This window comes from Equus quagga, chromosome 7 (assembly GCF_021613505.1).
Source record: "Equus quagga isolate Etosha38 chromosome 7, UCLA_HA_Equagga_1.0, whole genome shotgun sequence".
Classification (NCBI taxonomy): Eukaryota; Metazoa; Chordata; class Mammalia; order Perissodactyla; family Equidae; genus Equus; species Equus quagga.
The window spans coordinates 70,442,966-70,467,305 of NC_060273.1; the positions used below are offsets into that span (position 1 = coordinate 70,442,966).

General features: G+C 51.1%; 1 protein-coding gene across 12 annotated transcripts in view; it reads right to left on the bottom strand.

Moving 5' to 3' along the window:
- Positions 1–5,459: 5,459 nt before the first annotated feature.
- The window catches only part of ARHGEF37 (Rho guanine nucleotide exchange factor 37), a 49,259-nt gene continuing 30,378 nt past the window's right edge, over positions 5,460–24,340 (bottom strand). For all 12 annotated transcript variants that reach the window (XM_046666219.1, XM_046666215.1, XM_046666217.1 and 9 more), the window contains 9 exons: positions 23,986–24,185; positions 22,403–22,533; positions 21,647–21,751; positions 19,521–19,631; positions 18,501–18,830; positions 15,870–15,998; positions 12,679–12,874; positions 11,025–11,182; positions 5,460–7,634 (listed from right to left, as the gene is read on the bottom strand). In XM_046666219.1, coding sequence (XP_046522175.1) covers positions 7,425–7,634; positions 11,025–11,182; positions 12,679–12,874; positions 15,870–15,998; positions 18,501–18,830; positions 19,521–19,631; positions 21,647–21,751; positions 22,403–22,533; positions 23,986–24,185 — 1,570 coding nt within the window. In that variant the 3' untranslated portion in view covers positions 5,460–7,424. The remainder of the gene's footprint in view (positions 7,635–11,024; positions 11,183–12,678; positions 12,875–15,869; positions 15,999–18,500; positions 18,831–19,520; positions 19,632–21,646; positions 21,752–22,402; positions 22,534–23,985; positions 24,186–24,340) is intronic.

Genomic DNA, 24,340 nt, shown 5'->3' on the forward strand with positions numbered 1-24,340 from the left:
CTGGCTGCTGAACAGCTTATCAGTCACTGTCCAGTAAGAAACAGAACCTCTCTATGCATTTTGAACAGAAGGAATTTGATTTGGAAGGAGGTTACACAGGTGAAAGAAGATCCAAGAAGCACCCCAGAGATTAACAACATCCAAAAGACACTCCAGGGGCTGGCCCCGCGGCCAAGTGGTTAAGTTCGCTTGCTCCGCTTCAGTGGCCCAGGGTTTCACTGGTTTAGATCCTGGGCACGGACATGACACTGCTCATCAGGCCATGCCGAGGTGGCGTCCCACATGCCACAACTAGGAGGACCCACAGCTAGAATATACAACTATGTACTGGAGGGGTTTGGGGAGAAGTAAAAAAAGGAAGATTGGCAACAGATGTTAGCTCAGGTGCCAATCTTAAAAAAAAAATAAAAATAAAAAAACACGACACTCCACTCCTTTGGCTGGAGGGACAGGCAGAAGTAGTGTTATTGATATCCAGGACCTGAAGCTTCCTGACAGAAACTGGAAGCGTAGCCAGGCCTGTCCAATGGGACCTGACACCACGAGGCGGGGGCCATCCAGGGGGGGCGGGAACCATGGAGAAGACCAGCACAAGCAGAGATGCTGCCTGAAGCAGGGAAAGGGAGAAATACCCTGGGTTCTCTTATCCTCCCTCCTGCCAGTGCTTCCCGTTGGCCAAACCCACCAGGAAACTAGAGGGCCAAGGAGCCTGGGAAGCAGTTCCCTGCAGTGTGGAGCAGAGCAGGGCAGGGGATGAAGACGAGAGCAAGCAAGCAAATAACCAGCCTCTGGTGAGGTGAGCTGCTCAGAAGGGGTGGCTGCAACTCCTATGCCCACTCTGGCTGAACCTTCCAGGAGCTGAAAGCTGTCCCAAACCTGCAGCCACTGTTTAGAGCTCTCTTTTCATTCACAGACTGTAAGGATGTCCAGACCCCTGATGACAGGCAAATGGGCCCAAGACGAGGAACCCAGAACCACCCTGAGATGTCCTGGAAACATGGAGGTTGCCTGAGATCTCAGCGTTAACTGAACAGCAGCAGCTGGTCCTCCTGAGCCCAGTTATGCCAGAGCCCATGAGGACAGATCTGGTCCCCTCTTCTCTTTGTTCCCTAATCTGCTACTGGAGCCTCCAGCAAGGAACCTTGGTCCCCAAAGCTGCTGGGTCCCCTAGGAACACCCCAAGAAGATGCTCCTGGTTGCAAAGGGCCCTGAGCCCAGGACCAGAGTTGTTGCTCCGGCAGTATCAGGGTGCCTGATTATTGCCTGCCCGACTTGTCCAGGTGCAGTGGACAGCAGAAAGCCCTATTGCTGAAGACAGGCTGGAGAATCTGGGCCGCTCGCGTTCATGAGCACTGCCCTGGATGAGAAACCTGCCCAGCCTGACCCACTTGGCAGCACCAGGGATGGCAGAGGAGGGAAAGTCCCAAGAATGCTTTGGGGTGCATTCTGAGGAAGGGCTGTACCCAACCTCAGCCAGGCCCTCAGCAGCCTGGACCAGGGGGCTTCATCTACATGGGTCAGGGGCCAGGCCTTGTCACTATTCCATACAGGGAGAAAGACAGGCCTTGCAAAACTTCCTCCAAATTTCATGCTCTCTCTTCTGAAGTTCCCCATAATAATGATAACTGTGTTTATGGAGCACAAATGAGCCAGGTGCTGGGCTAAGTGAATTTATCTCAGTATCTCATTTAATCCTAAAAAGAACCTTGAGAGATAGAGACTATGGAGATCCTCAGGGGTGGGTCAGAAAGTATGGCCCACAATCGAATAAAAGTCTGAAGACAGCAATGACAGTAATAACAGCATAAAAGGAAAACAGTGCTCCCCGGAGATCTAAGGAAGGAAAATTAATGTTTGAGGAAGTAGTGAGAAAGTGGAGACACACGAAAGCATTTCACAGGAAATACAAACATGTGAAACTACCACCTTCCCTCAGCATCCCCAGGCGATTGGTTCCAGGCTCGCACTGACACCAAAATCCCCGGAGCTCAAGTGCCTTCTATAAAATGGAGTAGTATTTGCATACAACTTATCCACATCCTCCCATGCACATTAATCATCTCTAGATTATTTATAATACCTAATCCAATGTAAATGCTAAGTAAATAGTTGTTATACTGTGTTGTTTAGGGAATAATGACGAGAGAAAAGTCCGTACATGTGCAGAACAGACACAACCACCGTAGGCCTTCCAGCCCATGACTGGTTGACTCTGTGGATGTTGAACCCACGGGTAGGGAGGGCTGACTGAAATTCTTCAGTGGAGAGTCTCCACCCACAACAGTCAACCCACACTCAGGCAGAAGACGCAAAGAGAAGGCTAGTCATGGCCCGCACAGTCTCCACCCAGATTTCACATTAAAAAACAAAAACAAACAAAAACCCTGGTTACCACCAAGAACAAAACAAAAAGACGACCCACCAACCGGGAGGAAATATCTGCAAATCATATCTGAAGCAACCCAAGTGCCCTTCTATGGATGAGTGGATAAAGAAGATGTGGTATATACATACAATGGAATACTACTCAGCCATAAAAAAGACAAAATCGTCCCATTTATAACGACATGGATGAACCTTGAGGGTATTATGTTAAGCAAAATAGCCAGACTGAGAAAGATAAACACCCCATGATTTCACTCATACGTGGAAGATAAATAAACACATGGACAAAGAGAAGAGATTAGTGGTTACCAGAGGAGAAGGGGGTTGGGGGTGGGCATAAGGGGTAAAGGGGCACATTAATATACTGACTAACAAATAATAATGTTCAACTGAAATTTCACAATGTTATAAACTATTATGACCTCAATAAAATAAAAAACACCCTGGTTTCCAGCTTCTCTTAAAAAATCAGAATGTTTGGTACCACTGGACCCTCATTCTGATGTGGCAACATCGGTTGGAGCCACGAAGCTGCAAGCTCGTTTAGACTGAGCGTGTATGCTCTGGTCCAACACAGTCCCCACCACTCCCTAATGTCTTTCATCTGGGTCTTCCTCTCATTTGCACCACCTGCCTGGCACCACGGAGCATTTACTTCAGTTTGACTCCATGGCACCTCCCAAGCCTACCTCAAATTGGTAGAGCCCTGCTGCCACCTGGTGGTCATAGCTCACATGTTCTGTCTACACAGCAGTGGTACTCCTGAAGCCATCCACAACTATTCACGCCACACCGATGTTTCATTTACTCCTCTCACTCACCCTGTGAGAAGAGGAATTGTACCCGTTTTACAGAGGAGAAAACAGAAAAGGTAAGCTGAGAAAATACTGATAAGAAAACTGATGAGCAAGGTTGAGAGAATGGATTGTTCAGGATCCCAGCCCCTCGGGATGCTGCCAGGAGTGCAGTCCCGCTTTTTTCTCATCCCGAGTCCGGAGTATTTTAGTCTCTGCCCTACTACAACAGGCCCAAAAAGGACCCTTCCGGAAGTCAGGTCCTGGTGGAGGGAGTCAGGGGCGCCTTTATAAGCCAGAACTCCACAATGAGTACGTTGCAGGCAGGGGCCTCACCAGCTTCTTCTCATGCAAAAACCATGATAGGTGCATTTGCTACTTGCCTACTGGCAAGTAGACCTTGAACTCAGGTGTTCTAAGTCCAAGCGCCGGGCACTTTTCACACCACCTGCCTCCCCAGGCCTGAGCAGCTTCTCTTTCCCTTTTCATTTCCCTAAACCTACTCATCCCACAAGGCCAGCACCTGCCCCACCTCCTCCAGGAAGGCTTCCTGACCACCTCAGCCACCCCAAAACTCCCCGTTGTCTGAGCACCTGGTCCATAGGCCTCCTCTGGGGCGGACAGCATCTTGCCCCTTGGTGCCAGGTGGCTGCCTGATGCTCATGTTGTTGCTACAGCTGACGGTGAGATTCCTTGGAGGCAGGCTGTGGTGTTCCCATCCCCTCTGGGATGTTTCCCTGAGCAATACGTACTGAATATCTGTTACTTGAGGCATGTGACGGACGCTTAGGGAGATTTCGGGATGAACCAGAACTTGCATCCTAAAATACAACCCTGGCATGTCACTCCTCCGCTTCAAACCTTTCAGTGCCCCCTCCACTGCCCTCAGGATAAAACGCAAAGCTCCTTACCATGCTGACCTCTTTAAGCATCTCACTGCACCCACCACGGCTTCACGCACCTGTGTGCTAGCTCTACAGCATTTCAGTTCTCCGACGAGCCACGCTCGCTCTAGCTCTGGGCCTTTGCACGTGCCCTCCACCCCACCTTCACCTAACCCTAGTTACTCATCAGGCCTCAGCTTGGATATCACTTCTTCCAGGAAGACTTCCTAAGTTGCCAAGTCTGAGTCAGGGACTGCCCCTCTTGGGCTCTGGTGGCACCTGTTATTGCCCTATCCTAACACTTCCACTGTCTGTAACTGACTGGTGACTTCTCTGTCTCCCTCACCAGACTGTGGGCTTTGGGAGGACAGGACCCCGTCTGCCTGATTTCTCGCTGTACCCCCAGCAGCTAAGACCAACTCTGGGAGACACCAAAGGTGTGCAGTAGACACTCATTAAGTGAACACCTGAATGAGTGAGGTGCCATATTTATGTACAGCAGGTGTCAGTGAACAAATGTCACACTGGGGCATCTGACTACCCAACGGTTAGAGTCACACCAATTCCAGACACACTTCCATCTTTGAAGTCCTTTATTCCCAGTAGTTCACATCAGTTATTCACCAAGCTAGAGCTTGTCATATTAATCAGAAATTCACTCATCTTTCCTTTGATACTGTATCTTGGCCTCACGTCCAAAACTGGGTTGGGGCCCCAAAGGTTGAAGAGCTCTCACTCCGTCGCAGGGAGCGAGGGGCACCCTTGGGAGTCAGTCTCCAACTCCTGAAGTCTTATTTGGTTCATAGGCAAATGCTTGAGCAAGTTTAATACGTGACAGTCTGACAGTGAAATACATAAGACACAGTGCAATGGTTCCAGGCATTCGAGGGGAAAAAAAGGCACATTACACAAAGTCCCCTGGAGAAAATTCAGGCCATTCTCCATCTTTTCAATATGCATTTTCTCACCCTTCAGTGACTTTTAATCTCATTAGCTGGTCTACGAGAAACCATAACTCATGTGCTACTGAACCCATTCTTATTTTCCCTTCATGAGACAGATTTGATTCCAAGTGTATTTCGGTTTTCTCCCTTACGCCTACAAGAACATCCAATTTTGCGCAGGTCCCTTTTAACGGCACTTAATAAATATACATTCTGGGACCTGACAGAACAGGCTGTCCTCGTTCAAACCACCTCTAAAGCTGCCTGTTCAAAACATCTGAGCTAGTACAAAGCTCAGACAGGGCATGTCCTAGCTTATAGTTGTGGCCATTTCTGACCCCACGTCTATCTCGTCCACCACTACGTGGCTAGGGCAGAGGTCTCCAACCCTGGCCAGACACTAGAATTCTGGAGAACTTTTTGAATTCCTGAGGCTCGGGCTACACCCCAGACCAATTACATGGAAGGGGGGGGGGGGGGGGGGCAGGGATCCTGGCGTCACTCATAGTTGAAAGCTGCCCAGATGACTACAGAGAGCAGCCATCTCGAGAAGCCCTGAGCTCAAGTTCCAGCACACAGGAGCTCTCACAAGCACTGTGGACCCACCAATGGATTTCCTACTTTATCATCTGCTCCTCTATGCTTCCTATTTGTATCAGAAAGCTGAGCAGGAAAGAGAAAGGAAAATGAGTCAAGAGCATCTGGTACAGTGAATTTGGCGCCAGGAAAGGGATGGTGGGGACTGAGTTTCTCTTGTATTATGCAGGCTTCAAGCTTTCAGAAGCCCAGAGGAGATGAGTTAAGGACTGACACAGACATGTCTCTATTTCTTAAAATTAGCCCTCCCAAAACCAGAGCTAACAGCTTTAGGCACTATATTATAATCACATAGAGATGTTCTTGGAAATAAGGCTAAACTGCCACCTGCTTTTACACACACTCTAACTTGGGCTGGTTCCAAAATTTGTAATTCATATTAAAGATCAGGCTGGATCACCTTTTCCCTCTTCCGTGAACCTGGCAATTTATCATAGCCCAGAGTGACAACCGAGAAGGGATGATCCAACAGCAGCTGCACCCAAAACTGCCTCTCTGTCTTCCTTGAACAGGAAGTGGTTTTCAATTTCCAGGTTCTAGAAAGGGATGACCATAGGGTTTGACCTCACTGAGTGCAAGAGATTGGCTGCCTAGAACGCAAGAAGGATCCTGAGGTAGATCCTGGGTTTACGGGAAAGGATGCCATGTTGATTAACGACATCGGCCGTGGGCCTGGGCATGGGGCATGGCGGCAGGAATGCTTCCAGTGCAGGCAGGGCTGGCCGATGCTGGGGCCATCCTGACACCACTTCCAACACATCCTGCTTCCAACAGCAATTTACATTTATACCACACCCTGCGATGCAAGGAGCTTCCACATCCTTAGCCTCACGTCATTCTCACCGCAAAACTGTGAGTTAGGGCTTTATGGATGGGAAAACTGAGGTGGTGTCCTATGTCTAAGGTCCCACAGCCAAGTGACTTCACGTCCACTGTTGCCTCCAGGCCTCGGCAGGCTCTTGAAACCACTGGAGGTTCCTCTGGCTCCCCAGCTTCCAGAAACAGGAAACCAAGCCATTACCTAACCTCCCCCACCCACCAGGACTTTAACCACCTGAGGCACAGTTTCCCCTGTGATTTGCATGCGCCTTTGTCTCCAGTCCAGAGAACACAGCAGCAGTGTACAACTGCTGCCAGCAGCCTCGTGCGCCACACCTGACATACCCTCAAAATCCCCTCTTCCCTGGAACAGCCTCTGACTTTGCCTACACACATTCCAGAACCGTGACTTGGTGACGCCCACTCCCAGGCCCCACCAAGAGTCTTCTGGGAACCTCTGCACTGCCCGGACAAGCCTGCTGGAGAGGGCTCCCAGAGTTCACCGCCCAAGACAACTCAGCTCCCAGCAGGGAGAAATAAAAGGTGACTGGTCGGCTATGGTGTCTCCTGATACCACATGTGGGGAGGGAACCGGCAGGCCAGCCCGTTCTGGACTTCTCCAGCGCCCCTCCCTGCAACCACAGAGCACACAGGCAGCATTCACCTGGGTGACCCACTCGCATGGGCAGGCCCAGATGGGGCAGAGGTAAGACTGGCCATCAGCTACAAGTCCTCATCAACTTGACCTGCCATCCAGGGTGTGAGACTCCAGGTTGGGGCAACCTCGTAAGCAGACATAACGAGTGGTCCTGGCTGGGGTCTTCCATGCCCTCCCACGCCAGGCACTCTTCACGGCCCCCTCCTTTTCTGGGTGCCCTTCATCCCACTCTGGCCTGATCTCCCGTTCCACCCTCGCCTTCTCTTTGCTTTTCTTCTCTCCTGGGGTCATAGCCTCTAAGCCTCCCCCCTCTCTTGACAACATGGGCTCCAAGGAGGGCACCCTAAGAGGGCAGACTCCAGCCCCACGGAGCCGGGCTTGGGGCCCTGGCCAGGAAGCTGGAAGGCACATATCCCCGCTGTCCGTCCACTTCCACAAGGCTCCACTCCGGGTTCCCCTTCTTGTCCTGGGCCTCCAGCACAGTCACTGGCTGGCCTGCCTGCAGACTCACTTCATGGCTGCTTCTGGCCAGAAAGGGGTACACTGCCACCACCTGAAACACATGGGGAGCGACACAGAAATGGTCAGGGTGGCAAAACAGACAAACCCAACCCAGAGAGGCTATTTATCCTGTTCCCTCCCACCTGACTCAGCGCCCATAGCTGGGCAGCCACCGCCTCCCAAGCACATCGTTTGTGCTAAAGACACGGCTACTTCTGCTCCTACCTTCCCTATGGCAGACTCTATTCCAGCACTTTGCCTGGTTTTGATTTTCACAATTCTATAATTCTCTTTGCCCCATTTTTCAGATAAGGAAATTGGGACTTGGAGAAGTAAAGAAATTTACTCAAAATCACACAGTAGTGAAGCTAGGCCTGTCTGGCCTCAGGACGAGTGCTCTCAGTCCACGCAGCCAAGTCACTGAGCAGAGGACTCAGCACCCTCCCCAATGCCGCCCAGATCTAAGGGTGTCATCAGCCCAGGCCAGTTTCCCAGCTTGGAGTAGAGACAGGAGGTTTGGTGACTTGGTTATGTTTTGGGGAGAGGCATCAAACTGGAGTAAAAACTGGAGGGGAGGGCATTTATTAGGCTAATATTTCACCTCTCTGCGCCTCTGTTTTATCATCCGCAAAATGGGATTAGGGACAGCCTCCCCTCCAGGTAACTGTGGGAATTGAATGAATGAATGCCTGTGTCTGGTACATAGTAAGGGCTCAATAAACACAGGCTGCTTTGACTATTTTTACCATTACTGTTATTACTGTGGACCAAGCCTCAGGACCAATCAGGAGCAAGGGAAGATGTGACCCCATGTGAGTCCCACTGAGCAGCCCCACAAACAAAAAGGAAACTGCTGATGTGTCTGCGTACATGGACAGCTGAGCTCACCCACGTGAGCCCCTGGGTGGGGGTTCCCAGAGACACTGCTCACCCTGGCTGGGGCTGGGCCTGAGTGGGATCCTTGAGGGTCCTTTGCTGATAGGTGGGACTGTCCAGCAGGAGGCAGCCTGGGTGCAATACTTCTGGCTAATGCTCCAGGATCTTGGCCTGAGTGCCTTCCTGGGAGAGTGTCACAAGCTAAACAGCATAGCTTCTGCAGGCTTCTATGCAGCCCACTCCAGGCTCCTCCAGCCGCCCTGGCCAGAGGCACCCCACAGCTATTCACTGCAAGCACGTCCTCATTGCCTCTGGGCTCCCGCCCCTCAGCCTGGGTTCTCTCTGTTGCTTAACTGTCACCTGCAAAGCTCTCCTTTCTGCTGACGGTAACTGTGAGCGTAGCCTCCATTTATGGAGGCTCACACAGGCCCGGCGGGGCTTCACAATCTCATCCAATCCTCACAGTGACCCCACTGAGCTTCTTCCCCCTTGGGGACTCTGTGCCTGAACAGCCAAATCCTTAAATAGCTTCCTATCAATTCTTTTTGTTTTGAGATATAATTCACATACCATAATATTCACCCTTTACAGGGTAAAATTCAGTAGTTTTTAATATGTTCACAAGGTTGTGTAACTATCACCACTTCTAATTTCAGAACATCTTTATCACCCGCAAAAAGAAACCCCATACCAGCTAGCAGTCACTTCCCATGCCCTCTCCCCCGAGCCTCTGCCAATCACGGATCTACCTTCTGTCTCTATGCATTTGCCTATTCTGGACATTTCCTACGAACAGAATCATACGATACGTGGCCTTCTGTGTCTAAGTACATGTATCAGCACTCCATTCTTTTTTATGGCTGAATGATATTCATTTATATGGATATACCACATTTTGTTTATCCATTCTTCAGTTGATAGACACTTGGGTTGTTTCCACTTTTTGGCTATTATGAATAACGCTGCTATGAACATGCGTGTACATGTTTCCCATTGCTTTTAAGAGAAGACCAACACCCTTGCCAAGGCCACAAGGCCCTGCCAGCCTGGCCCTGCCCACCTGTCCAGCAGCACCTCATTCTCCCTGCCCCTCACTCTTTCCAGCCACAACGGCCTCACCCAGTTCCTCAGGGCCCCCTATCCTCCCCTGTCACTAGGCGTTTGCATTCTCTGTGTACGCTTTCTGGAGCACTCTTCCCACGTGCACCCCAAAACACCCCCTTTATCCAATTAATCCCTACTCACCCTTCAAATCAGAGAAAAAGCATCATTCCTCTCAGAAGAACCTTTGCTGAACCCCTCCCACACCCAGGGCTCTGGCACTTACTGTGTGATATTGTGATTTATAAGAAATACACATTGCTCATTCAGATGACCAAAATATATTTCTCATATATATTTGGTCTTCATCCATGGTTCTGGACTCACAGCTCCCCAAACCCTCAGAATTTCCTAAGTGTTGAGAGAGATAAAGGTATCGTTTGTGATGTGATGAGGTGACTTTTGGAAGCACCTAAGGATGGGGCTGGCTGCCAGGAGAGCCGACCACGTGATCAGCGGGTCGGAGCTTTCAGTCCCACCCTCTGACCTCCAGGCACAGGAGAGGGGCTGGAGGTTGAATCAATCACCAACGGCCACCAACGGCCAATGATTTAATCTATCACACCTATGTGATGAAGCCTCCATAAAGACCCAAAAGGAGAGGGGAAGAGAGCCTTCAGGTTGGTAAACACGTGGGGATTTGGGGAGAGGGCATGGACGCCCCCCACCTTCCCACATACCATCCCCTATACATCTCTTCCATCTGGCTGTTCCTGGTTGCATCATTTTATAGTAAACCGATAACCTAGTAAGTAAAATGTTTCTCTGAGTTCTGTGAGCCGCTCTAGCAAATCACTCAAACCCGAGAAGGGGGTCGTGGGGTCCTCTGATTTACCACCTGTCGGTCAGAAGCACAGGTGACAACCTGGACTTGAGATCAGTGTCTGCAGTGTGGGGGGACAGTCTAATAGGACTGAGGCCTTAACCTGTGGGGTCTGATGCTATCTCTGGGTAGATAGTGTCAGAAGTGAGCTGAATTGTGGGACATGCTGCTGGTGCCCAAGAATTCTTTGTTGGTGTGAGGAACACCCCCTCCCATTTTGGAAATTGGGTCCAGGAAGCTAATTCAACTGCTATAACTTTACGATTATTCATATGACTGTTTTATTAATTGCTGTTCTCCCCTCCCCAAGATTATAAATTTGAGGAAGGCCAGGACCGAGATTTACTTTTGCTCGTCATTTTCTCTCTCTCATCTAACACAGTGTCTGGCAAATACTGAATGAATGAATGAATGAACAAATGCCACTTGCCCTACTGATGGGCAGCAAAGGGTTAGCTCTCTGTTGTTGATGTGGCAGGGACAGGAGGCTCCCTTCTCCGGTCCACCTCTGGCCAGGACACTAATGTGGCCACTGATCAAGGCCATGGGCTCACAGGATGGTGGCCCCTCCAGAGGAGGAAAATCAAAGCCCCACTCTAGGTGGCCGTGGGGAGGCAAAACCCACCCCTCTCCCAGACTCACCTGGGTCATGGTTGGGACAGAAGAGACTGGCACTGGAGTGGGCTCTGGTGTTAGATGTCGGGAGTCCTCGTGAGGCCCCGCCTGTCCTTTGAGCTCCTTGTCCCTGGGGACGACGCGGTACAGCTCCAGTTTCCCAGCTGGCACATATCCTCGATGTCCTACAGGATATGTAGAATATTATCTGGCTGCAGAACAACCATCCCCATCCCTTTTAGCGGGAGAGGAAGTCACCACCGTTCGTGGATATGAATGCCCCCAGCACAGCTTCTCAGCCCTAAAGAGGACCTGAATAGGTAACCTGGGAACCTCACAAACCCACTTCCACCCCACCCCGCTTCCAGGGGTTTCCAGCTTCTGCTTACACACCCCCAGTGACACGGAGCTCATTCCCTGCTAAGGCAGCCCACTCCGTTTTAAACAGCTCTGACAGAGATACAAAGTTCTTCCTCGGACTGGTGTGAAAACTGCTTTCTTAGTCCCCTACCCCTCTAGGGGCAGCCCTAGCAAGGTTGCTTCCTTGACCCAGGACAGCCGGTTCTAGAAGGCAGAAATTGCCTTTCCCCTCCCCAAATGCCCCCAGTTCCTTCACATGTAGCGACTACCCCAGTGTTCCTCTGGCTGTTATCGTTATGAATGGCCAGCACTGCCCTAGAGCTTGCTAGGTACCAGGCCAGCATTTGATTATCTAGTCTTCCCACCAACTCTCCATTTTACGGCGGAGCCAACCGAGCTCAGAGAGGCTCCGTGACTTCTCCAAGATCATACAGTTCGTAAAGTAGCAGAGCTGGGGTCCAAACCCAGTCCTCTTGACCCCAGGGGCCTCACTTTAATCTCCATGCAGCAGTTTTGCAAGTCGAGTCATGAGACTGTCCTTTCATGATTTCTGCTGGATTTGTACTGTTTCTTAATTTTTTAATAGACTCACTTTTTAAAACTTAGTCTTGTACCATACAATATGAATAAAATCCTGGTTTTATGTACTAGCTATGTTTTTTCTAATACACACTAAAATACTTAATAATTGCAATAAACTATCTGAAGGGGGAGAAACTCTACATAGACAGCACCACTCCCGCCAAGTAGTCCTGTGTGACCTGCATCTTGTGGTCACATGCCCTTCTCTGGAAGACACTCTGCTGGACCATCTCCTGCTGGGTTCACCTGCCTCCTGCCTCCTGCCCCGTTACACTGGGGCACCCAGAACTGAAGAGCACACCCAACGGCGTGGCAAGTGCAGAAGGAACAGGATAACCCCTCCCTCAATCTGGATGTCTGTCCACGTAGCTGGGATCCAAGCATCCCTGCTCCGCGTATCCGCATCTTCCAGGGTGATGCTGAAGTTCTCTCCATACAGCTCCGTTACCCCAGTGGTCTGTGAGGTCCCCAGGGTAGGGTCCCTCTTCCTTGCATAGCACCCAGCAAACAGTAGGTGCTTGCTAACGGCTGTTGCAATGAAAGACTGAATTCCTCTTTTTGGCATTCCATGTACCACACTAAGCCAGCTGTGCCCCAAGCCCTGCATTTTCACCTCTGCTCATTCCCATGCAGGATTTGCACAGCCAGCCCGGCCCACAGGAGTGCCTGCATCTCCCCACTGGCTCCTGTTGGGTGGTTTTCCCAGAGGGAGGAGAAGGGCTCACAAAGTCCCACGTACCCCCAGTGTCCACCAGCCAGCGGCTGCTATTGCCTTTGGTGTCCTTGTTTTGAAGGAGGGCCACAATTTGGCCCCGTGGCAGTGTCAGGTCCAGAGTCCCAGCCCCGCTGATGTTGCTTGTCACCTGGTACAGCTTTCCCGGGCCATACCTGCTCAGGAGGGCCTGCACTTGGCGTTCAGCCCCTGGAAGGAGCGGCTGGGGGAGGAGGGACAGAGACAGACACAGGTGCGTGAGTGGGCATGCAAAAGCCGGCTCCAACGTGTGCCCACATGCTGAGAGCCAGTTGCTCTGGGCCCATCCTGCCTCGGCTGCCAATGGGCCCATCCCAATCGGGGCAACAGTCTCCCTCTAACACATGGCTGGATTAGACGAGAAGCACATGCTCTTAGTATCGAACAGCATCTCAGAAGAAACCTCTAATTTCACCTCTAATATCCTTCCAAAGTCTAAATTTCTGGGATTTTCTAAAATTCTAATTCAGGTTCTGAAATTTCTTAGTTCCAACACTCCAGGAGTGCACCCCAAATTCTGCCCATAGCATCAAACTAAGTTATCCCACAGGAAAAGGCCTTACAGAGGTCTTTCAACCCCAAGGAGCAACATTATGAGCTCCATGTGGACACCAGGCCTTACTCATCCAACATCTTTTTTTTTTTTAAAGATTTTATTTTATTTTTCCTTTTTCTCCCCAAAGCCCCCCGGTACCTAGCTGTATATTCTTAGTTGTGGATCTTTCTAGTTGTGGCATGTGGGACACCGCCTCAGCATGGCCTGATGAGTGGCGCCATGTCCGCGCCCAGGATTCGAACCGGCAAAACCCTGGGCCGCAACAGTGGAGCTCACGAACTTAACCACTCGGTCACGGGGCCGGCCCCTCATCTGGCATCTTAAACAGCCAGCACACGGCTGACACATGCAGACCCTCACACACGTGGGAGTAAAGGGAATGCTATCTTTTATTCCACGAGTTTTCAGTCCACAAGTATTTATTGAGCACCTGCTGTTTACAAGGCACGGTAAGCCTTGTGAATGGTATAGCAGGAACACAGGAGAGAGTTTTTCCCTGAAGGAAACTGCCGTCTAGCTGGAGAGAGAGACTCAGTGGCACTTTCAGCTCATCCAAAAATCTCCTGGCATTGCCTTTGTTTTTTCATTCACTGCTTCCCGCAAAAGTATCAGCAAGAAGGCACTCAGGGTGATTGGCCCATTTTTGTAAAATAAAGAAGAAACTAAAAATGTTGAATATAGATATACTATATATTATCTCTTATGATAAACAGATAGATAGATAATGTATATGTATTCACCGTGTTCTACATGGCCATCTCTGGGTGGGAAGGTGCTGGGTGTAGGGCCGCCCTTCAGGGACATTTGGGCACAGACCCTGCCATTACCGATATTCCAATGGGTTCACTGAATGGGTTCAGGATCAAGAACCAGGAGGACCGATGTTTCTAAATAGGCCCTGACACGGAAGTGTGGAGACGGGGAGCTTTTTTTCAGAACAGAGGTGTCAAGGTGAGTACAAAAGCGAGTGGTGTAGCCAACATCGGTCCACTTTCTCTAGTCCAGCAGGCCCCCTGCTGTGCAGAGACCAGCAGCACTCCCTGGAGGGACTGGGGGACGTGTGTAAAGACATCACTGGGACTGCTCCTGTCCTGGATGGCCACCTCACATCTGTGGGTCCTGTACCCTTAGCCAAATAAGTCAGGAATTTATGTGCAGTGCGCACGTGTGTGCGCACGTGCACCTGTGTATGGCAGTGGGGGGTGTTCTGGGGAGAGATGGGGAAGGGGGGGTCTCTTCTCTTCCTACCAATTTATAACATACACTGGGATTATGCTGTTCCCATTTGTTTCTTCTTTTTGTTTTTCTGTGTCTTCTCTTTTTTCTACAATCAGCACGGATTGCTTTTCCAACAAGAAAAATGTTATTTTAAGCAGGGACAGGAGGTTCCCGTGACTCACGTGAGTGGCTGCTCTGTTCCGCTCCCAAGCTGCAGGGCCCATGGCCCACACCTCTGCCAGGGCAGTCTCAGTGTGGGGGGAGGAGGCAGGGACAGCTGCGACCTGAGAGGCATCAGCCGCCCCTTGGAGTAGACGTGCATCTCTGATGTCTTTGCCCTCCCCTGCACGCTGGCCTGACGTGAAGGTCGCCTGTATCTGTCTCTGGGTCCTTTACTTGTCTCTGGGTCCCCAGGCCCCCTTCTCCCTTCTGGGGAACCTTGAAGCTGTTTCCTGACCCCTCACTTCTCGTCTCCCATGGGCCTGGGTACATTCAGTCTTCTCACACCCGGGTTGTGCCACACTCTGGGAGCCCCTTCTCCCTCCAGCTACTTCAGTTACTTTAAAAACATATAAGACCTGGGTCCAGCCTCCAAGTGGACTGGAAGATACGCTTTCCTTCATTTTAGAGAAAAATACTTTAGCAAGAAAAGCACTCGGCTAGCCAAAGTTTTATAAACCATAAAGCAGCTGAAACACTGTCTTTTGCGACTAAAAATTCCACAGCAAAAAGAAAATTTAAATGACTCCTTACTCAAACTGTGTATTCACCCTGAGTGCTGGTACAGTCATACGTTGCTTAACATCAGGGACATGGTCCGGGAACACCTTGTTAGGCAATTTTGTCGTCGTGTGAACATCATAGAGTGCACTTACACAAACCTAGATGGCACAGCCTACTACACACGTAGGCTGTATGGTACTAACTTATGGGGCCACCGGTGTATGTATGGTCCGCCGTTGACTGAAACGTCATTATGTGGTGCACGACTGTATTTGAAGCAGGTTCAGTGAGGAGGTGGTGAGGAAACGGTAAATTTTGATGAAAAATTTGAAGAAGTTCCAGGTTTTTAGATGTTAGTGCCACTTGCCCATTATTATATCTAATTTCACTTAATATTAAAATGTTTGGGTTTTCTTATTCTTGATCTAAGAGTTCTATTCTGCTCTTATGCTTACTGGCCATGAAGAACAGGTGTGCATGGGGGTGTGAACCCCGCCTGACCCCACGCCCAGCTCGCAGGGAGAAAGGAGCCAGGGAGAGGGGCGATGTCCCCGCAGGTACCAGGAAACGCTGGGAAACGAAAAGGCAAAAGAAATAGGGGATTGGGCCTCTGCCCACCGGCAGGTGAAGGAGTGACGGTCTTTAGGATGGACAGTCTTTGTGGGGAAGGAAGGACACTTACTTGTATGGTAGGAGGTGGCAGCACTTTCTCGAAGTTCTTCTGAAAGGAGTGAAGCTGGTGACTGGTCTGGCCTAGTGCATCCTCCACCAGTTTCCTGAAGGCCAGCTCAGGGATGTGGTGGTGGGGTAGCTGGCGGGGGGACAGACACTGTCAGCAGAGCCTTCGTCGGGAGAGAGGGGACAGGGAGACCCTGGCAGTCCACACTCTGGCTCCAGGTATGTTAAGATGGGCCTTTCTGTCACGGTCACCTGTTGTTTCTGTCTGCCTACTGCCCCACTTCCCTTTCAGAACGCATTCTGCTGGGGCGTTGAGTAGCACTGCCCATCCTGGCGCTCCAGCCCCAGGTCTGGCAGCCATGGCATCCTTTCTCCTATCCACCACGATCAGTCCAACGATTGGACAGTGGATCCAAGCAAGGCCAATTGAAATCCTCCCACCAGATCTAGAATATGAAGGCTGGAACAACAGGGTCGCTCTTCCTTTGGATTCTGAGATGTAAAGGTAAACGCTTGCAGCTCTTGTGGGCCAGCTCTCCCATCATGCAGGAAAAAGCCTGCCTGAGAATAAAGCGAACCCAGAGAGGGAACCAGAGCTGGGGAAAGTCAGAGTCCTGACAACATCATTGGTACTGAATGCTGATGGGCCTGAGGCTGGGTTCCCTCAGGGCCTCCTATTTATATAAGTCAACATGGTCTTCTTTATGCCTGAGCTGGTTTGGAACCCAAGGAGCTCTGAGTAATGCTCCATCCTCAGACCTTGGTGCTGTTAGGCATCTCCTGCATTCTTATCAGACACCCTAGGCATGAGAGAGACCCCGCAGCTAACAGAGATGTGTCCTTTCTGCTTGTCACTAAACTCACTGCTCTTGGTTCTGTCCTAGAGCCGCCCGCCCACCCCCAGGATGCAGACAGATTGAGGTTCTACCCTGCAGGCCCTTCCCAGGCCTCACAGGACTGGTCCAGGTGAATGGGCCATGGGCACAGACAAAGCTGGCATCATCACTGACAGGCCCTCACATTCTATATTACAGGGGCAACCAAGAAATGCCCTCCTTCTGCTTTTATAAAGTCGACCCCCCCCCCCCACCACAACTGGCATCCTGTAACACTCCCCAGCCCTGCACATCCCCTCCAAATAAACAGGGGTCTGGCAGCCCTGGAGAGAAAGCTAGAGGGCGGGGAGAGAATGAAAGGATCGTCTAATCAGATTTACCCTCTGCCTTCAGGGAAGAGAAATGCTTTTCTGCAGATGGCTCAGGCGTAACTCAATTCAAAAAGAGCGTCTGAGACAGAACTAGAGACTAAATGCAGTGAGGGACAAAAAGCAGCAGCCCACAGTCCCAGCCCTCCTCAAGGAGGAGAAACAGCTTCATCCGTCACGCCAGCAGAAGGCAGACTCTGAGAATGCTTAGCAGGGGCACAACCTGAGGGCTGCTGGAAGATAGGGGATGGGGAGATGGGTTCTCCCACCTGGGGGAGGGGATTCGGAGAGCTTCATGGAGAGACTCATTCATCTGTCACATATCTAGGGAGTTTTTCCCATACACCACACACTGTGAAAGGCACTGGGGATGATGAGGAGGGGCATGCCAGGCCGAGGAAGCAGTCTGGGCAAAGGGACTGGGGTCACACTCAGACATGGTGTGCTGGAGGTGGGGGCTACAGGCATAGAGTGGGACTATGAGCTGGAAAGGCAGTGAAGGGGTCAAATTTTAGAGGAATTTTCATGGAACAAACTGGATGGGAAAGCTGAGCTGGGCAACATGGAGCACAGGAGACAGCATGTGGTACAAGGAGTACTGAAATTACTCCGGAGGTTGGACCCACAGGCCATTCAGCTCTGATGCTGACATCAGAGAGAGATCTGAAAGCAGCTGAGTATTCTTGCCTATATCAACTCCAGTCTTCAAAATTCTAAAATCAAAGTTTGTACTTAGAGGTTTGTCCAAACCTCTCTGTGACCTATTTATGCTTTCAGCAGACAGCTCCTCTCACCGGCTGTCGAGCATTATGGTTCAGAGCCCAGGCTCTATAGAGATGAACTGCCAGGGTTCAAATCCTACTAGCTGTGTGGCCTTGGGAAAGCTGCTTAGCCTCTCTGAGCCTCAGCTTCCTTTTGAAAGGAGGATAGTAAGAACACCAACTCTGTAGGGTTATTGTGAGGATTAAGAGAGAGAATACACAGAAGGTGCTCCACACAGATACACAGTAAGTACTCATGGGGGAGGCAGCTGCTAGAAGCAGTAACAGGAGCAGGAACACCAGCTCGAGACATTGACTCCTGACAGTATAGAAGGGACCTTGCCTCTGTCATCAACTTCTAATCCACCCCAGGGAGCAGTCCCAAGGTCTGCTATTTTCCCAGCAGAGCCTCCTCTGCTTCTGAGTTCCAGAACCTGGAAGGGCCTGGAATCCCAGTTCTATCCTTGCTTTCATGGTCTGATGCCATTAATGGAGGGAGAAGATGCACGAGAGAGAGCCAGGAGGTCCCCTGGGCTCCTCCTAAGCACCTGACGGCCTGTTTGGAAGGCCCAACCTCAGTCCATCCCAGCTCCTGCAAGCAGCGGCCTGCAAGGGCGACAAGGCCTTGCCTGGCTCTTCCCCAGAGGCGCCGCAGTCCCAGGGGCCTTACCTGAGCCAAGCTGCCCTCTGCCCTCTGCAGCACCTGCTTGGCAAGGTCCCTCTGGAGGGCCACGAACGTGCACAGGATCTGGCGCAGCCACTGCACGGCCAGCTGGTTAAACTGCGGGAGCTCGGCCACCAGCATGGAGTTGAGTGCCTGGTACGTGTGCCGGGCCACCTCCTCCTCGTAGGACACACTGCCCACCTCCAACAGCTTCTCTTCCACCCGCTCAAAGTCCAGGAGTTTGTCCAGACGCTTCTTGATCAGGTTCTGAGGGCCGGCCAGGGTTTTGGCCAGGCTGCACAGTGGCTGCCACACCAGGCCTTCCAGCCGCCGCTTCTGTGGGGAAGGGTGGGCTTGGGAGGCTGGGAAGGAAGTGGCAGAGGGCAGGCACTGGGAAGGGGCTGGGAGATAGGCAGGACCAGGCTCCAGTCCCACCCCTACGAACTAGCTGTGACCTCCAGCATGTTTTCTAACCTTTCTGGGGCTCTCAATGTGCCCACCTGAATACATATAAGCCAATACATGTAAGCCAATACATGTAAGGAGCTTAGCAGAGTGCCGGGCACAGAGCAAGTATTCAGTATATGTCACTTCACATCATCACCGTGCACAGATCTTGAAAAAGATTTTGTATCGAGTGGTATCAAAAGCACAGTCTTTAGGGCTCAGATGCCAGCTTGCCAGTGACATCTGAATAACCCAGGAGGGCACCCTCTCTGGGCCTGAAGCTCTCATGCGCAGAATGGGGCTATTAATAGTATCTGCCTCGTAAGCCATGTTGCAAGGATTAAATGAGGTGAAGAATGTAAAGGGCTTAGCGCAGTGCCTGGCGGATAGAGAGGCTCCACAAACGTTAGCTGCAGCTATTTTTATCAGGAGAATGCACTGATGATAATCTCCGTCCTGCTCACTATCCGGGTGGTTATGAGCGTGACAATCCTGTGAACTGCCTGACGTCGAAATACCATTCTTTCAGGCTCTGCCACCTGCCCACCAAAGAAAGGGGAGCGGAGAAGTCCCACTCACAAACTCCGGGAAGGCCTGGAGCTGGAGGTCTCTCGTCAGGCTGCAGTACTGCACCACCGGCCCCCTGCCGACGTCCAGGTCACACTCCTGCGGCCGGAAGTGGAGGAAAGCCTGGACCGGGGCGGATGGGGGACAGCGAATCACGGCCTGTCGTGGCCATCTCACACCTGAATCCCTGTCCACCATGCCCCCTCAGAGGTTGTCCAGGCTGTCCGCACACCTGCCATGACAGGGAAGCACACAGCCTATTCTGTCCTTCCACATCTTGAGTGATTAGAGAGTTCTTCCCTAGACTGAGCCAACATCTTTCTCCCTATTCCAGTGCTTCCCAAACTGCACATATTTGCCCATCACCTTTGTGATTTTTTTTTTGCCATGTCCATATTCCACATGTTCTAGTAATACTTTTCTTTAAATCAACTAACTATTCCTATTTAAGTCAATGCATTAGGGGGCTGGCCCCATGGCTGAGTGTTAAGTTTGTGCGCTCCGCTTTGGCGGCCCAGGGTTTCACGGGTTCGATCCTGGGTGCAGACATGGCACTGCTCACCAAGCCATGCTGAGGCGGTGTCCCACATGCCACAACTAGAAGGACCCACAACTAGAATATACAACTATGTACTGAGGGACTTCAGGGAGAAGGAAAAAAAACAAAAGGAAGATTGGCAACAGATGTTAGCTCAGGGCCAATCTTTAAAATAAACAAACAAACAAATGCATTAAAAAAAAACCACCTTATGTCACAACCATAAGGGGAAAGCCAGTAATAATCACCATAAGTAGGCATGTATGAATAATAGCTATAAAAACAAACACTGTTATTAAGTTCTGTCTGGACGTCACTGCCTGCTGCTCCCAGCCGGAGACCTGCTCCATCTGTGTCAGACACGCCAGCGAAAGGCTTTTCTTAGACTCAGGGAATTGAAAGAGGGAGTCGCTTTCTCACTTGGGGATCCACGTCAACACTGTACCTGTTGTGTTAAGTCCTGCATCTATGGAAATGCAGCCTCAATACATCCAAATGTCCACAGACCCTACACAGCCAGCTGTGTCTCCCCAGGCCCCACGATTCCTTCTTAGGACACAGCTCTGAATGCCTTCCCCTTCTGGTTCACTGTGTTGCTCAGACCCTTCCACTGGGGGTCCAGGATGGAGCAGGAATACGCAGCGAGCTCTCCCCACACGGGAGCGTGGCCCTGTGACCTCACTCCTTTTACACACTCCCGATAAGGCCACCCCAAATCCCACTATCCAAAGAGCCTGTTATCGTCTGACTACGCTGGTCTGCACAAACAGATGTGATTGACAACAAAACCATGTAAAAGGGACGGAGTGGAAGCAATGAGTCAGCAGCAATGACAAGAATGAAGGGGGATCTGGGCACAAGGAAAATGACATGCTGGACGGTCACGCAAACTGGTGTTCCTGCGGGCTGAATGCAGTGTGTAGAAATATATTGTCTTGGGCCTGCAGAGCATTTAAATTTCTATTTAATTAGTTGCTCACGTGGATACATCATGAGATTTCACCTGCAAGTCTGAATTTCCACGGTTTTTTTCTTAAAATCGGAAGAGCAGACTACACTGAGTCTACCTTCCCACAGAGCAGAGACTCCCCTGAGATTTTATCCCCTTTTAGATTTTATTCCTTCCTTCCTTCATTCAGTCATTCAAATCCCAAATATTTTTATAAATTTCACTACTGGAAAGTCTCATAAAGTGTCTGTTAGATATTCAGCCTCACACATACGTACACATTTCACTCAATAATATTACTTGCCAGGCCCCTCCAGGTTCCTGAGTTTGTCACCTGCTCCAGGTGCTGGTCTGGAAGGGTCCCTCTGGAGGGCTCTGAGCGCAGTGAATTTTGACCCTGCCCAGTGAGAACCTCACCCCCTGAGAGCTCAACGGGCTACTCAGAGCTCACGCCCTACTCAGACGCCCTGGGGGCTGAGGAGCCCTCGCACATGGCCCTGCTTCTGGCCTGCAGCCAGTGACTAGATGACCACCTCCTTTGGGCTCCTGTAGCTGGTGCCTTTGCCAGCTTGTCCGATGAGCCCCACATACCTCCTGCCTGGGGAACCCGGCCCAGCCCAGCCCATTATTAACGGCAGGCAGGATCCTCACCTCCAGATTATCCAGGTAGGCAGCCACATTGTTCTTCGTCTCCTTTACACACAGCGACACCCAGTGGAACCTTTCTTCTAAATCATCAAATTCTTTGTCTTCCGTCTGGCGGTAAAGTTATGCTCGTGAGGGCCCAGAACATCCACACGGGGGAAAGGTACATCCCATACCCATGTCCCAAGTCCTCACTGGGATCACATCAACAGACCCGCGCATCAGAATCACTTCCCCCAGCCCCCAAGCTGAGCGGGATGGTTAGAGGCAGTGAGTGCAGCTTAGTGGTTTTATATTCAGACCATGGAATCAAACACTCAAGCATATGAGTCCTGGTTCATTTGCTTCTTAGCTGTGTGACCCTAGGCAGATATTTTACCCTCTCTGGGCCTGTCTTCTCATCTGCAAAATGGGGTAATAGGAACACCTACTTCACTGTGGATCAAATAACACCTGGTTCAGAGTAAATACTCAATCTTGGTCTGTCCAGACCCAGAGATTAGCACTTCTCCTATCTGTATAAAGAGATGCTCAGGGAAAGAGTAGCACAAGATGCAGTGGAGAAAGCCCTCCCCTGGCTCTTCAGAATCAAGTGGGGGTGCCAACTCTGTCTCTTCCTGGCTATGCAACGCTGGGAAGTCACTTCACTCCCTCAGCCTCAGTTTCCCTCATCTCCACAAGGAGTCTAAGCCCCCTGCCTTGCCCACTGACAGTCTTGCCCCTTGGGATGGTTGGGACGAGACCCTTGCTGCCCATGCTCACCCTGGGCACGAGCCCCGCCTCCTGCTTCAGCAGCTGGCTCAGCCGGGTGGTCTTTTTGGAGAGGGTGTGCGTGTTGATGCGGGCCAGGCGCTCCCGGAGGGTCAGCTGCTCCACCCTGGTGTACTTGGAGGCTGCAGGGACAGGGGAGAGGCAGGGTTCGGGGACCAAAGCTGACCCAGGAAAGCAGGCGTCCCTGACACACCAGGCCAGGCACCCGCTTGGGCCCACTTCTCAAACATCAGGGTCACGCCCATCACCACGCTGGGCATGGAGGAAAAGCACAGGGCTCGGAGCCCTCCCTTTGAATGGAAGCTGTGGTGAACAGCTCCCTGCCTGCTTGACTTTGCCAAGCCACCACTTCTTGAGCCTCAGTTTCCTCATCTGTAAACGAGGCTCGCCACCTCACAGGATTGCTGGGAGGATCCCATAAGACGATGGGTCTGAATGTACTTTCTAAAGAAGAACCCAAGTGGGAGGTGATTGGCCTGAGGTCCCTCAGCCAGTGTGAGCCAGGCCGGGTGGGAACCACGCTTTCTCAGTCCTGGCTCAGGCTTTCCCCCCATGTGCCACCTCCTGACCTGGATGGAGAAGCAAGTGAGGAAAAAATCCGAAACTGCCAGATGGAGTCTGGTGTGGGAGGGAAGACCACGGGCCTGAGAGTGAAAGCTAGCTCTGTCCCTTACCTGCTCTGTTACCTAGAGCAAAGGACTGAAGCTCTCATTTTACCCAACTGTGAAATGGGGCTGACAGTGCCACCCTCAGAGGGCTATTGTAAGGATCAAACATGACAACGAATAAAAAATGCATCACAGTTAGCCCTTAGGAAACATTAGCAAAATTATCCGTATTACGTGCCTCAGTTGTGCAACTGAGTTTCTCTCTACTCGGGACACGGCTTCATTTTCCAAACCTTTCTGTTTCAACAGCCTGAGAGGCACAGTTCCCCACCTTCCTCTGCCCCTCACCCCCACCCCAGGATACACACTGCTCTCTGCCTCCCCAGTGTTTGTTTCTCCTCCACAGTATAGCAGCCACGTGGTTTTGATAGGACTGACCTCACTTTAGCTCAAGGAGTGGGTGCTGACTGGTATAAGCCAATTCATATAGTCCCATCCGCTGGCTACAGTGATTGGTTCAAAGAAGGGTACATAACAAGACCTAAGCCAATCAGCTCATGGCATTCGCCTAACCATAGTGATTGGTTCAGGGTGAGCACACGACCCAAACAGGTCCTATCAGAGTGAAGCTACAATTTAATTTTTACTGTTAAGGGGAGAAAGGTCCTGTCTTGTCCTGAAGGGTGTGGCTGCAGACGTGAGTCTTGGAACAGCTATAGCTATTTACTACTATGAGGGAGGCCAGCCTGAAGAGGAAGATGACACACAGTAAAGAGTAGAGACAAGAGAATTACAGGGAAATGAAGCCAGCACCCTAATCAAGCCCTACCTAAAGCCCACATTATCTCTGGACTTGTAGTTACATGAGCTACTACATGCCCTCTATTGGTGAAGCCAGTTTGAGATGAGTCTTTTGGTAACTAGCAGCATTCTCACTGCTCTACCCTAAATGTCCTGAGTCCTTACCCACTTCTTTGCGCCTCTTGTATTCATTGATGTTGGCGTTCACATCCTGGAGGGCATGGGTAGCCCTCTGAAGGACAGGGTAGGCGCTGGCATCAGGGAGTGTGTTCTCCAGGATTTTCTGCAGCAGCAATGGGTACTTGGTAATCCTCTGCAGAGGGATTACCAGTAAGAAACTGAGGCCTGAGGATCCAGCTTGTGGCCTGAAGGAGAAGGCGGGTGTTAGGTCAGTGAAGCCCATCCCTGGGGGAACCAGAGGGCCTGGGCTCTAGCCCCAGCTCTGCCAACTGTGTGATCTCAGGCAAGTCCCCCTCCTTCTGTGGTCCTCAGTTTCCCCATCTGTAATTCCTGAGGTCTA